General features: G+C 41.5%; 1 protein-coding gene across 1 annotated transcript in view; it reads left to right on the plus strand.

Moving 5' to 3' along the window:
* Positions 1 to 10,221, plus strand: part of LOC143649152 (insulin receptor-like) — a 42,829-nt gene extending 32,608 nt beyond the window's left edge. The window contains exons 3-4 of the mRNA XM_077119361.1: positions 5,870 to 6,399; positions 10,183 to 10,221. Of these exons, the coding sequence (XP_076975476.1) occupies positions 5,870 to 6,399; positions 10,183 to 10,221 (569 nt within the window). The remainder of the gene's footprint in view (positions 1 to 5,869; positions 6,400 to 10,182) is intronic.
* Positions 10,222 to 12,665: the final 2,444 nt, after the last annotated feature.

Genomic DNA, 12,665 nt, shown 5'->3' on the forward strand with positions numbered 1-12,665 from the left:
GTTGGAAAGGGCTGTTGATAATATGGGGTAGGGAGATGGAACTAGCTGATGTTCTGGAGAGGCTGGGCCCTCTGCATTTCAGGACTTACCTGGTCCAGGAACCCATCTGGAGGTTGTAGGTTTCTGGAAAGTTATCCTAGTGCATGGAACCATTGTAGAATCTTACCTAATGCCATAGGTGTTCTTTAGGGTTGGCAGGAATGGTTTTGGTTGGGGTTTGGCAAGTTATGATAGGTACCAATATTTAACTGAAGCTTACATAAGAGTGACCTCAAGAGTAGCCTCTTATTGGAACTCTTTCAGCCATTGATACCTTATTTGTTACATTTCTTTTCCTCCTTTTGGTCAGGATGATGTTGATCCCACAGTGCCAGGGTCAGATTCATCCCTGGGGGTCATCTCCCATGCCTCCAAAGAGACTTTCACCCCTGGATGTCATGTCCACGTAGGGGGAAGGGCAATGATTTCACTTGCAGAGTTGGGCTTGGAGAGAGTGAGGCCACATTTGAGAAACCAAAGAGGTTCTCCAGAAGTAACTCTTGGGCATATCTATAAGTAAGTTAAGCTTCTCTACTATATGTATAAGCTTCACAAGAACAAGCCTCAAGATCAAGGACTTGGCCCATTTTCAGATTGGGTTGTTAACTTTTTTGTTGTTGAATTTTAAATGCTCTTTGTATATTATGCATACCAGTTCCTTATCAGATACATGATAGGTTGTCTTTTTGCTTTCTTGATAATGATCTTTGATACCCAAACATTTTAAATTTTGGTGAAGCCTAATGTATCTATTTTTTCCTCTTGTTGCTTGTGGTTTGGGTGTCATATCTAAGAATTCATTGCCAAATCCACGGTTGTGAAGATTTACCTTATGTTTTCTTCTTGTTTTATAGTTTAGCTCTTGTATTTAAAGGAGTCCATTATGAGCTAATTTTTTAAATGGCATGAGGTAGGGCTCCAACTTCATTCTTTTGCATGTGGATATCCAGTTGTCCCGGCACCATGTATTGAAGAAACCATTCTTTCCCCATTGAATAGTGTAGATACCCTTGTTGAAAAGCAATTGGCCATAGATGTGTGGGCTTATTTCTGGACTTTCAATTCTATTCTATTGATCTGTATGAGTATCCTTTTGCCAGTAACACACTGTTTGGTTACTGTAGCTTTGTAGTATATTTTGAACTCAGCAAGTATGAGTCTTCCAAATTTGTTCTTCTCTTTCAAGATTGTTTTGGCTATATGGGTGTTCTTGCAATTCCATATGAATTTGATGACCAGTTTTCCTTTTCTGCCAAAAAGGCTGTTAGAATTTTGATAGGGATGCTATTGAGTCTATAGGTCACTTTGGGGAGTATTGCCATTTTTAAATGTTAAGTCTTCCAATCACGAACATGGGATGTTTTTCCACTTATTTGGGTCTTACTTAATTTCGTTCAGCAGTATTTTGTAGTTTTGGTTAAACTTATTCCTAGGTATTTTATTCTTTTGGATGCTATTGTAAGTGGGATTTTCTTAATTTCCTTTTTGGATTGTTCATTGTTGATGTATAGAAGAAACGGTTGATTTTTGAGTGTTGATTGTGTACACCTCAACTTTGCTGAAATCATTTATTAGCTCCAATAGTTTTTTATGAATTCTTTGGAATTTACTATATATGGGGTAAGGTCATCTGTGGATAGCAACAGTACTTCATTTCTGTTGGTTTTTTTTTGCATGGGCAGACACCAGGAATCGAACATGGGTCTCCGGCATGGCAGGCGAGAACTCTGCCTGCTGAGCCACCATGGCCCACCCACTTCATTTCTTTTTATTGTCAAATAATATTTCATTGTATACATAAACCACATTTGATTCATCCATTCCTCCATTGTTTCCTTTTTGACTATTAAAATAATGTTGCTATAAACATGTGTGCACAAGTTTTTGTATGGACACACAATTTTTGTGTTTTCCATTCTCTTGGATTTACACCTAGCTACGGAATTGCTGGGTCATAGAACAGCTCTACATATAACCTTTGGAGGGACTGGCTGTGGTCCAAAGTGGCCGAACCATTTCACATTCCCACCTGCAGTGTCTGGTGCTTCCGATTTCCCCGTGTCCTGGTGATGCTTGTTGTCTTTTTCATTTTAGCTGTTCTAGTGAATGTGAAGTGGAATCTCATTGTGGATTAAATTTGCATCTCTCTGATGCCACCAGGCATTTAATCTTTGAGTGCCTGTCCACATCTGATTTTGGTCCTGCCTCTGCCTGGGGAGTGTGGCAGGCAGGTGTTCGTGGTGCCTCTGTGATTTTATGGATGTCTTTGTGTGTGTGTGTGTGTGTGTGTGTGTGTGTGTATGAAATATAGAGTACAAGGTTCAGGTTTGGGAAACCCAGAGCTGTGGCTGAGCCTGAGCTTTGCTCCTGCTTTGCCAGGTAACCTACAGAATGCCAGTTAAATTTGAATTTCAGGTAACCAATGGATCATTTTTAGGATAAGTATGTCCCAAAGATCGAATGGACAGACTTATCCTAAAACAAATTGTTGTGTATCTGAAATTCAAATTTAACTGGGTGTTCTGTATTTGTTTATAATTTGCAAATGTTCTCTGTAAAAGCTCAGGCACTATATATTTTCATCTTTGCAGGCCATACAGTCTCTTGTCATGCAATTTGTAAATGAATGGGTCTGGCTGTGTTCCAATAAAACTTTATTGACAAAACAAGCAGTGGGCCAGATTTTTAATCAGTGGGTTGCAGTTAACAACCCCTGCCCTAGTCAACTGCTGCTCAACAGAGTATTCTGCAAGAAATGTTCTGGATCTGCACTGTTTATTACTCTAGCCACTAGCCCTTTATGCCTCTTGAGCACTTAAAATGTGGCTAATGGGACTGAGGAACTGCATATTTACTTTTACTTAATATTAATTTATTTCAATGTAAATACACACACGTGGCTAAGAGCTTCCGGATTGAACAGGGCAGCCCTAGCCCCTTTGACTGGGAAAGCCCTTTATACCTCAGCTCCCTATGTCTAAATCCAGCCCATCCCTCAATCCAGTTCAAATGCCACCACCTCCAGGCAGCCTTCCCTGATTTCCTCTCCTCTGTGCACCTATTTTGGTCTTTCCCTTCTCCTTGAACCCCCCACATTCCAGTTAATATTTGTTAGTCACAGTCTTTAGACAACTCCCCTACACCAATGCCGCACACGTGCATGCACACACAGCCTTCAGCACAGGACCTGGAAGATAAGACTCAGTACAATCCCTACCACTTTTATTCCAAGGCACTCAGCCTGCCCCCAATATCTTTAAGGCACACAGACTGTTCCAACGAATAACATATCTTGGAGGCAAACAGACTGTTCTAACAAACAGCAGTAAATCTTCTTTAAAAACCTGGTTGGTCCAGGCGAATGAAGGCAGAGCTCCCAGAGATGAGTGTGATGTGTTTTGGGGAATAAACACCAGACTAGCTGACATTGATTAGGCACCTACTGTGTTTTGGGGGCCGCTTAAGTGTCTGTGTCATGTTACCTTGTTTTCTTTCCGCTCCTCGAACATAGTTCAGGTTTCAGAGGATGACATGGAGCCTTAGTGTTGTACGAGGGTGGGGGGCAGGCTTGTTCAGCTGTGGTGTCCATGTAGGGCTGAGGGGGCGGGGCAGAAGCCTGTGGGCCGTGGGTGGGCAGTGCAGGGTGCAGGGAGCCCAAAGGGTGTTGGAGCTGCACAGTGCCCACCTGCAGGAGAATGGGGCGTGGGGGATGTTTGTGCTGGCTGGGAAGCCCATGCCACAGCCAGGTGAAAGGTGATTAGGCTATGGGGAAAATTGACAAAACAAATAAATTAAGCTCTCCTTGCTCCATTTCTGATGCCGGCACCTTTATACCCCCAAATCATTTCCCGAAGATTGTTCCCATTGACGTATCCAGGACATCTCCCCTTTCTCCTCCTGCACCTGCTGTGTTACTCAATCCCCTCTGAAATCCCATTTTCTCAATTGCATCAGACGACACGTGATTATTTTAAGACTCCTAGCAGGTACTGCCACAGGAAGATTTTCTTTGACGTTTGAAAGTAATTGCTTAGGCAAAAGACGGGAACTTTGCACTGAATGCCACTCATCAGGATAGGCTGCAGAATTTGTGGGCTCCCGTACAAAATGAAATCGTGGGACCCCTTGTTCAAAAATATTTAAGGATTTCAAAATAGTGGAATTAGTTTCCTTTAGGGCGTCACAGAAGAATTACCTTTAGCGCCAGCCATCTCTTTTGGGCACTTTCAGCTTTTTCTATCAGGTGCCTCCAAATTCTTCCAGTTTCTACCCATTCCCTTAATTTTTTTAAAATGCTTTATTTTTTTTTTTGCATGGGCAGGTTCTGGAAATTGAACCCAGGTCTCCAGCAAGGCAGGTGAGAACTCTGCCACTAAGCCACAGCGGCACCACCCTTTTTAATACAAAGAAAAGAAAAAAGAAGCAATGATTTTCAAAGAACATGACAATAAGTAGATACAGAACAGATTTCAGAGTTTATTATGGGTTCTCATTCCACTATTTCAGATTTTTCCTTCTAGCTGCTCTTCTAGTTTCTAGAAGGAAACTAATTCCACTGTTTTGAAATTCTTAAATATTTTTGAAGAAGGGGCCCCACGATTTCATAGCTTCTAGCTGCTCTAACATTGGAGACTGAAGAAATGTGTATTTTTCTTTTTTGTGAAAAATGACATATATACTAAAAAGCAATAAATTTCAAAGCATGTTGCAACAATCAGTTGTAGAACAGATTTCAGAGTTTGGTATGTGTTACAATTCCACAATTTTAGTTTTTTATTTCTAGCTGCTCTAAGATACTGGAGACTAAAAGAAATGTCAATATAATGATTCAGCAGTTATACTCATTTGCTAAATCCTATCTTCTCCGTCCAACTCCACCATCGTCTTTGATCTTTCTGTCCCACTCTTTAGGGTAGTTGGGCTATGGCTATTCTAACTTTTTCATGTTGGAAGGGGCTGTCGATAATATGGGATAGGGGGATGGAGCTACCTGAGATTCTGGGGAGGCTGGGCCCTCTGCATTGCAGGACTTATCTGGTCCAGGGACCCATCTGGAGGTTGTAGGTTTCTGGAAAATTACCGTAGTGCATGGAACCTTTGTGGAGTCTTATATAATGCCCTAGGTATTCGTTAGGATTGGCAGGATTGGTTTCGGTTGGCTGTTCCCCTCATTTTAAAGATACTTGCTTGTGGGCTTTTAGGCATTTGTTATAATAACACCCTTGCTGTTGGCATCAAAATCTGTACCATTCAGCTTCTCCAGAGAAACAGAACCAATAGGATAAAAGATCCATATCCATCCATCTCTATATAGATATATATAAAGAGAGGTATTTGAAGGAATTGGCTCACAGGAATGTGAGGACTGGCAAATCTGAAATCCCTAGGAAACCCAGGTAGGAGTTGATGATATAGTTGGAGTCTGAAATCCGTCAGGCAGGCTGGAAGTTCGAACCAGAGCTGATGGAGCTGCCATGGGGTAGAAATTCTTCATTTCTGGCAATCCACAGTCCTTGCTTATAAGGCCGCCAGCTGATTGGATGAGGCCCATCCACATTTTCAAGGATGGTCTTCTTAAGGTCAGCTCCTGGTAGATGTTAGCCACATCCGCAAAATACCTTCACAGCAACTCCTGGATTGGTGTTTGGTTGAATAAACGGGGTGCTGTGGCCTCCTTAAGTTGACCCATGAGACGGTCACCATGTTGAATGCAAAGCATTAAGCGACGTGTGTTCCTTCTGGGCATGGGGTCCCTGCTGCTGATTTCTGTAATCCAGACATGACGCATTGGCTCACCCGTCTTACCTCCCCCCTTCTTTTCACCTTCTAGTCTGTCCTGGCATGGACATTCGCGACAATCTCATGCGACTTCACAAGCTGGAGAACTGCTCAGTCATCGAGGGACATCTGCAGAACCTGCTGATGTTCAAAACAAGACCTGAGGATTTCCAAGACCTCAGTTTCCCCAAACTCATCATGATCACCGATTACCTGCTGCTGTTTCGGGTCTATGGGCTCGAGAGCCTGAAGGACCTGTTCCCCAACCTCACCATCATCCAGGGCTCACGCCTCTTCTCTAACTACGCGCTGGTCATCTTCGAGATGGTCTATCTCAAGGAGCTCGGGCTCTATAATCTGATGAACATCACGTGGGGCTCCGTCCGCATCGAGAAGAACAACGAGCTCTGCTACCTGGCCACCATCGACTGGTCGCGGATCCTGGATTCCGTGGAGGATAATTACATCGTGCTGAACAAAGACGACAACGAGGGATGCGGCGACATCTGCCCGGGTTCCGTGAGGGGAAAGACCAGCTGCTCTGTCACCGTGATCAACGGGCAGTTGATCAAAGGCCACACTGTGGCCTTAACTTGCGCTTTTATCACTAATGAGTTCTTTTATTTACTGTTTTTTTTCAAATTCTTCAGTGAGCTGTTTCCTTGTGTCAAGTTTCATTTTTCAGTTGAATATTCATCTTCTGGTTAATTTGCAAGAGGCAGTTACATATTACAGATTTTGGCCTTTGATTTTTTTACGTGGCCCATATAAATCCCCCATTTATAAAAATCTCTTAGAGTATTTTTTCCTTTATTGAAACACTAATTTATTTTCCATATTATTTTCTTTATTGTCTTAGTTAATAGTTTAGGTCCGTCTGTACTCATAGTTTTACCTAGTTTTTCTTTTTGTGATATAGTTCATTTTTAATGCCAAAGCACTTAATTTGAATATTTTAGTGTAATAAAAGGATCTAAAATGGATTCCTAACTAGTTATAACTTTTGAACGTTTGCTGACTAATCCTTTTTCAGTTCAATGAACTGCAATGCAATTTTGCTGCTGGTACTTTCCAAGAGTTAGCATTCTGCTAGAATCATGTCCAGAGCCATGCATTCCTTTCACATGGCTATGGCCGAAATTAAACCAATCTCTCTCTTTTCTTAGTTATATTTCTGTCAGGTTATGGCACTAGAAACTTCCAGTGTTTATTAATCTATTAAATAAAATATGTAAATATTAGAGCTATCATAACTTCATAACTTATTTCTGACTAGGGAGTATAAAATGTCCACACACATGGAAAAACTAAACTCTAGGGTCATTATTTTCTAACTTCTTAACTGTATAATATAATATATATACAAAGCAAAGAAAGGAAAAAACAATAGTTTTCAAAGCACTCTTCAACAGGCAGTTGCAGGACAGATCCCAAAGTTTGTCACAGGTTACCATACCATCATCTCAGATTTTTCCTTCTAGCTGCTTCAGAACATTGGAGGCTAGACGGAATAATATTTTTTTATCATCACAAACAACTTTTTTTCTTTTTTGTGAAAAATAACATATATACAAAAAAGCAATAAATTTCAAAGCACAGCGCAACAATTAGTTATAGAACAGATTTTAGAGTTTGATATAGGTTACAATTCCACAATTTTAGGTTTTACTTCTAGCTGCCCTAAGATACTGGAGACTAAAAGAAGTATCAATATAATGACTCAGCAGTCATACTCCGTTGTTAAACCCTACCTTCTCTGTATAATTCCACCATCATCTTTGATCTTTCTCCCAGTCTTTAGGGATATTTGGGCTATGTCCATTTAACTTTTTCATGTTGGAAGGGGCTATCAATAATATGGGGTAAGTAGATGGAACTAGCTGATGTTATGGAGAGGCTGGGCCCTCTAAGTTTCAGGACTTATCTGGTCCAGGAACCCATGTGGAAGTTGTAGGTTTCTGGAAAGTTACCCTACTGCATGGAACCTTTGTGGAATCTTATATATTGCCCTAGGTGTTCTTTAGGATGGGCTGGAATGGTCCTGGTTGTTGGTTGGCAGGTCATGACAGGTAGCAATGTCTACCTGAAGCTTGCGTAAGAGCAACCTCCAGAGTAGCCTCTCACCTCTATTTGAACTCTCTTAGCCACTGATGCCTTATCTGTTATATTTCTTTTCCCCCATTTGGTCAGAATGGCATTGTTGATTCCATGGGGGAGTCATCTTCAATGCCACCAGGGAGATTTTTCCCCTGGATGTCATGTCCTGTGTAGTGGGGAAGGCAATAATTTCACTTACAGAGTTGGGCTTAGAGAGAGTGAGACCGCATCTGAGCAATAAAAGAGATTCTAGGGTCATTTTTAAACAAACAATTTACTAAATAACACACCTTCATGTCTTTCAACATGAGCGAGTGTAAAATTCACTGCTGCGATATGAGAAATCGAGTAGTGCAGAATGAAATTTTGTAGCAAAGCAATAATAAAAGTGAGTTATTAGGGGGTGTGGATGTGGGTGTGGGTTTTAACATACAAATTCTGCAATTAATTTACAGCAAAGGACCCTTAGTCTAGGCATCTAAAAATGCACCCTGCTCTGTGAAGTTCTGCAGAACTTAATACAAATTCCTTTCAAGTTCAGGGAAACTGTGTGCCCTCTGAATTTATGAAATCCTGATCCTTCCCATCTTCAGTTTTTAAGCTTCCACTTCAAAGCAGTGAGCAGCTTACCTGAGAAGGGACTCAGCTCAGTGTCCTCCCTGGACGGCATCTGCACAGTGTCACCCTGGCTCTGCCCTGGATTTGACCCCCTCAGGCTCCCCCACCCAGTGTGACTTCCCAGTGTTGTGTAGACATTGGGTGGTGGGGAATAAGATGTCACGCGTGGTGTGAGACTTATTTATGATACGCGTGGTGGAAATGGAATAAACAAACCTGTTAAAAGGGGAAAGATGTTGCAGTGGGTTGATTGGATCCAGGCTCCATTAGAGCTGGAATTTCACGTTTATTTAAGTTCTAACACTTGGACGCATTTGAGGAGATTTGGATGGAGGAGGCTGTCTTGTACCTTGGCTTTTTCCTTTTTCTGTTGGGATAGAGACATTTTATTTTTCCTTCAGCGGGATTGCATTGTTATTAGAATTGAGTGCCGGAGCATCAGAAGTAGTAATGAAAATGCAAATTCATACTGAGATTTCTTTCAACTTGTCAATTATTTTGAATATAATCTACATGTTTACAATGTTTAGATTTCCATTGTTCTTCTTTATGTCCATTTGTAGAGTGTGATAATGATTTATTTCAGATATCACACATTTTGTGAACCTTTAAAATTGGTTCTAAAATATACTAACGATATATCTTATAAAATATAATTGGTTAACACTCCCCCTGCCTACGTGGGACATGACTCCCAGGGGTGTGGACCTTCCTGGCAACGTGGGACAGAAATCCTAGAATGAGCTGAGACTCAGCATCAAGGGATTGATGTAGGACTGGCAACGTTGCTCTCATGGATTTGATAGGCTTTTTAAAATATCAAGTATTTAAAGAGGGACAAGGACAAGAAATCAGAAGGACATAATGGTTCTGGAGAGGAACTGTCGTTAGGATGGCATGGGGGTGCGGAAGTGGGGGAGGGGCATTCTAACAACATGCACGGGGCGGGGTTCTGCTGTCACGCGCCAGGAAGGAGCCTCCTGATTGGGCGAGGCGAGAGTTATAAGACGCGGGGTTGCTAAGGCAGCGGCCAAACGGGAGAAGGCAGAGAGGAGGTCGGATTCTCCTCCACCTGCTCCTAGCGCTCCTGAGCATCTGACATTTCACCTGCTGACCTGATTTTGAGCCCACTTTCCACACTCTCACGTTATTTTCCCACTCAAAACCCTTTTCCCTGATTCCTCCACTTCCTCGCCTTCAATCTCCCATCCCAAGTACCAGTTCCGTGCCATCCTTCCTGTCCTTTTCCTCCCCTTCCTTATTCTCTACCCTTCCACCTCCTCACCCCACCCCTTCCCCCTCCTCCACGGGCCCCCATCCGCACCCTTCTCCCAGCCTAAGGCTGTCCCCAGGGACCAACCCAAAATGGGGTCTCTGGGGATCCTCTTTTGGCTCCTCCTGGTCCAGTCATCCTGGTCAATGTTGGGTCACCCAAACACCAGTGTGAGTAAATGTTGCACTTGCCTTACTTGATTTTAACTGGGTTGTCACATTGTAATTTTAAATGATGAGTTTCCCTTGGGGTGTTTGAGGGGAGATAGCTCCTCCTTGCAGAGCCAGTACCTACCTATGAGTGGGTTTCTTGTTCCAGCCTTAATGGACTCTGTCCACCGCTTTCATATTGCGTTCTGGGTCCTGTAACCCCTGCAGGTTCCACACAAGGAAAAGGTAGAAAGTGAGGAAATCTGAAAAGCATAACTTTATAACATCAAAAAGTAATGAATTATTCTATCATGGGAGTCATGATGCCAGACTTGGTTCTGGAAGCTCTGAGCTAGAAGGGGGCCTCAGGCTCTGTTAATTTAAAGGGCCAGTGCTTTATGTACTCCATGTTTTCCCTGAGTAAGTCGCCCATAGTTCTGAAAGCTTGATAGCCTTGGGAACAGTGGTCCGTAATTATTATGGCTTCAGCTCTGGCCTTAAACTTTTGATTAGATCATCTCCATAAAGATGTGACATGCCCAAATTTGGGTGTGGCCTTTTGATTAGATGGAGATGTGACCTCACCCATTCAAGGTGGGTCTTGATTAGTTTACTGGAATCATTTAGAAGAGCAAACATTTTGGAGACAGCTCAGAGCTGAGAGTTGGATGTTTGGAGAAGCTTGGAGAGCTGATAGAGCAAATGCAAATGCTCAGAAATAGTTGCTTCATAGCTGGCAGAGCCAATACAAGACCCCGATGTTTGGAGATGCAGGGCCCAGCAGTCATTGCCATGTGCCTTCCTGTGGGATGCTAAGCAAGCCAGAACCCAGAGTTGTGTCCTGGAGGAGCTAAGTGAAGGCCCACAGATACCAAGTGAGGAATCCCCGCAGGAAACAGAGGATGAAAGCAATGGAGCCCAGGAGCAAGTGACCAGCAGGAGCCAGCCACATGCCTTCTCACCTGACAGAGGTGTTCCCGGCAGCATCAGCCTTTCTTGAGTGAAGTAATCTCTTGTTGGTGCCTTAATTTGGATATTTTCTTGGCCTTAGAATTCTAAATGTGTAATTTATTAAATCCCTTCCTAAAAGCCATTCCTTTTCTGGTATAATGCTCTCCAGCATCATTAGCAAACTAAAACAGGGGGAATGTATTGTTTGCAAGCTTACAGTTCTATGGCTATAAAAATGTACAAACTAAGGCATCCGGGGAAAGATACCTTGACTCAAGCAAGGCCACTGGATCCAGAACAACTCTAGGGACATTTACTTTCTGCATCTCCAGACGACTGGGTCTCATGTTGGCTCTGTTGCTTCAATAGTCTCTTCCCAAAATGATTCTCTCTTAAGGGACTCCAGTAAGCAACTCGAACTTGAATGGGTAGAGACACGTCTCCATGGAAACCACCTAATCAAAAGATCCCATGCAGCACAATTGAATGAGGATTAAAGAACATGGCTTTTCTGGGGTCTACAACAGTTTCAAACTGACAAAGGCAGCTGCACGTAATTACGTGTATCCTGACAATCCTTTATGCAGAGTTTGTCTTTCTAAAGCAATACTCTATTTGCTTTTTCAATTTAAATGAGTAATTCCTCACAAGTCTGATCTACAGAAGTGAAATCAAGCATCTGATAGGTGGCTGGCCACAGTTTGGGTTTCTTCTTCAGGAGAGGGTTTAATTTGCATGAAACAGACTTGATGTGTGGATGAGTGTGAATTAAACTGTAAATGCATTTTCTCCTAAAATTCTTGTATGTTTTTTCAGAAACCAGTATGCTTACCTTTTTTTGTAGTCACCACACATTCCAGAAACACCCTATTCAATTTACCTATTCATTTTCACGGTTGCTGTTTATTGACTACTGTGCCTTGTAAGTGCTGGTTTATAGCACGAGTGAAATAGGAAGGTGAATTCTTGCCAGTAGTTATTTGAAATTGGGTTTCTAACCATCCTTAATTCTTATAATTTCACACTTTATGACATACAATAATCCACTCTTTTTCAGATGGTGATTACATGGTATTCTGCTGACATAATATATTTTGTATACAGAATGAAGCTAAGTTTGGAAAGAAAACTTCAGAGTTTTTAAAAATAATGTTGGCCTAAAAATTATTCTTTATTCAATTATTACTGGAATAACAATACTAGTGTAACTATAACAACTATCATCTATTCAATTATATCAGTTGTATCTATATATCTATATGGCACATCAGAATGATGCAATATATTTATATATGGGTCCCCTCACTTATCAGAATTCATTTCTATCTGTTGAATACAATTTTAATTGGTTATTGTGACTTTTGCCCATTTTTTAATACAGGTTAGCTATATTTTTAGAACTTTTCCAGTGGATTTAATCCAAGAAGGTTATGAACATCTTACTGAAAAAGTAGACTTCTTGACTAATGTAAGTTCTTAATTTCATTTACTATTTATAATTATATATTGGCTTATAGGTTCAATCCAAAATTTAAAAACCTTTGAATTTTTTGTCAAAATGAACTCAGTTTGTGTATGAAGATTGTTTTCTGTTGGTTTATTGATCTATAAGTGATGTATAGTAAAATGCACTCACGTAGATTTGTTCAGTTTTAAATGTTTGTACATCCATGAAAGCAGTTTTATAACCAAGAATGTAAACATCGCAAACACCCCCAAATGTTTCCTCTTGTCCACCTGCCATCCTCCATCCCCCATTC

Source organism: Tamandua tetradactyla, chromosome 11 (assembly GCF_023851605.1).
Source record: "Tamandua tetradactyla isolate mTamTet1 chromosome 11, mTamTet1.pri, whole genome shotgun sequence".
Taxonomy (NCBI): Eukaryota; Metazoa; Chordata; class Mammalia; order Pilosa; family Myrmecophagidae; genus Tamandua; species Tamandua tetradactyla.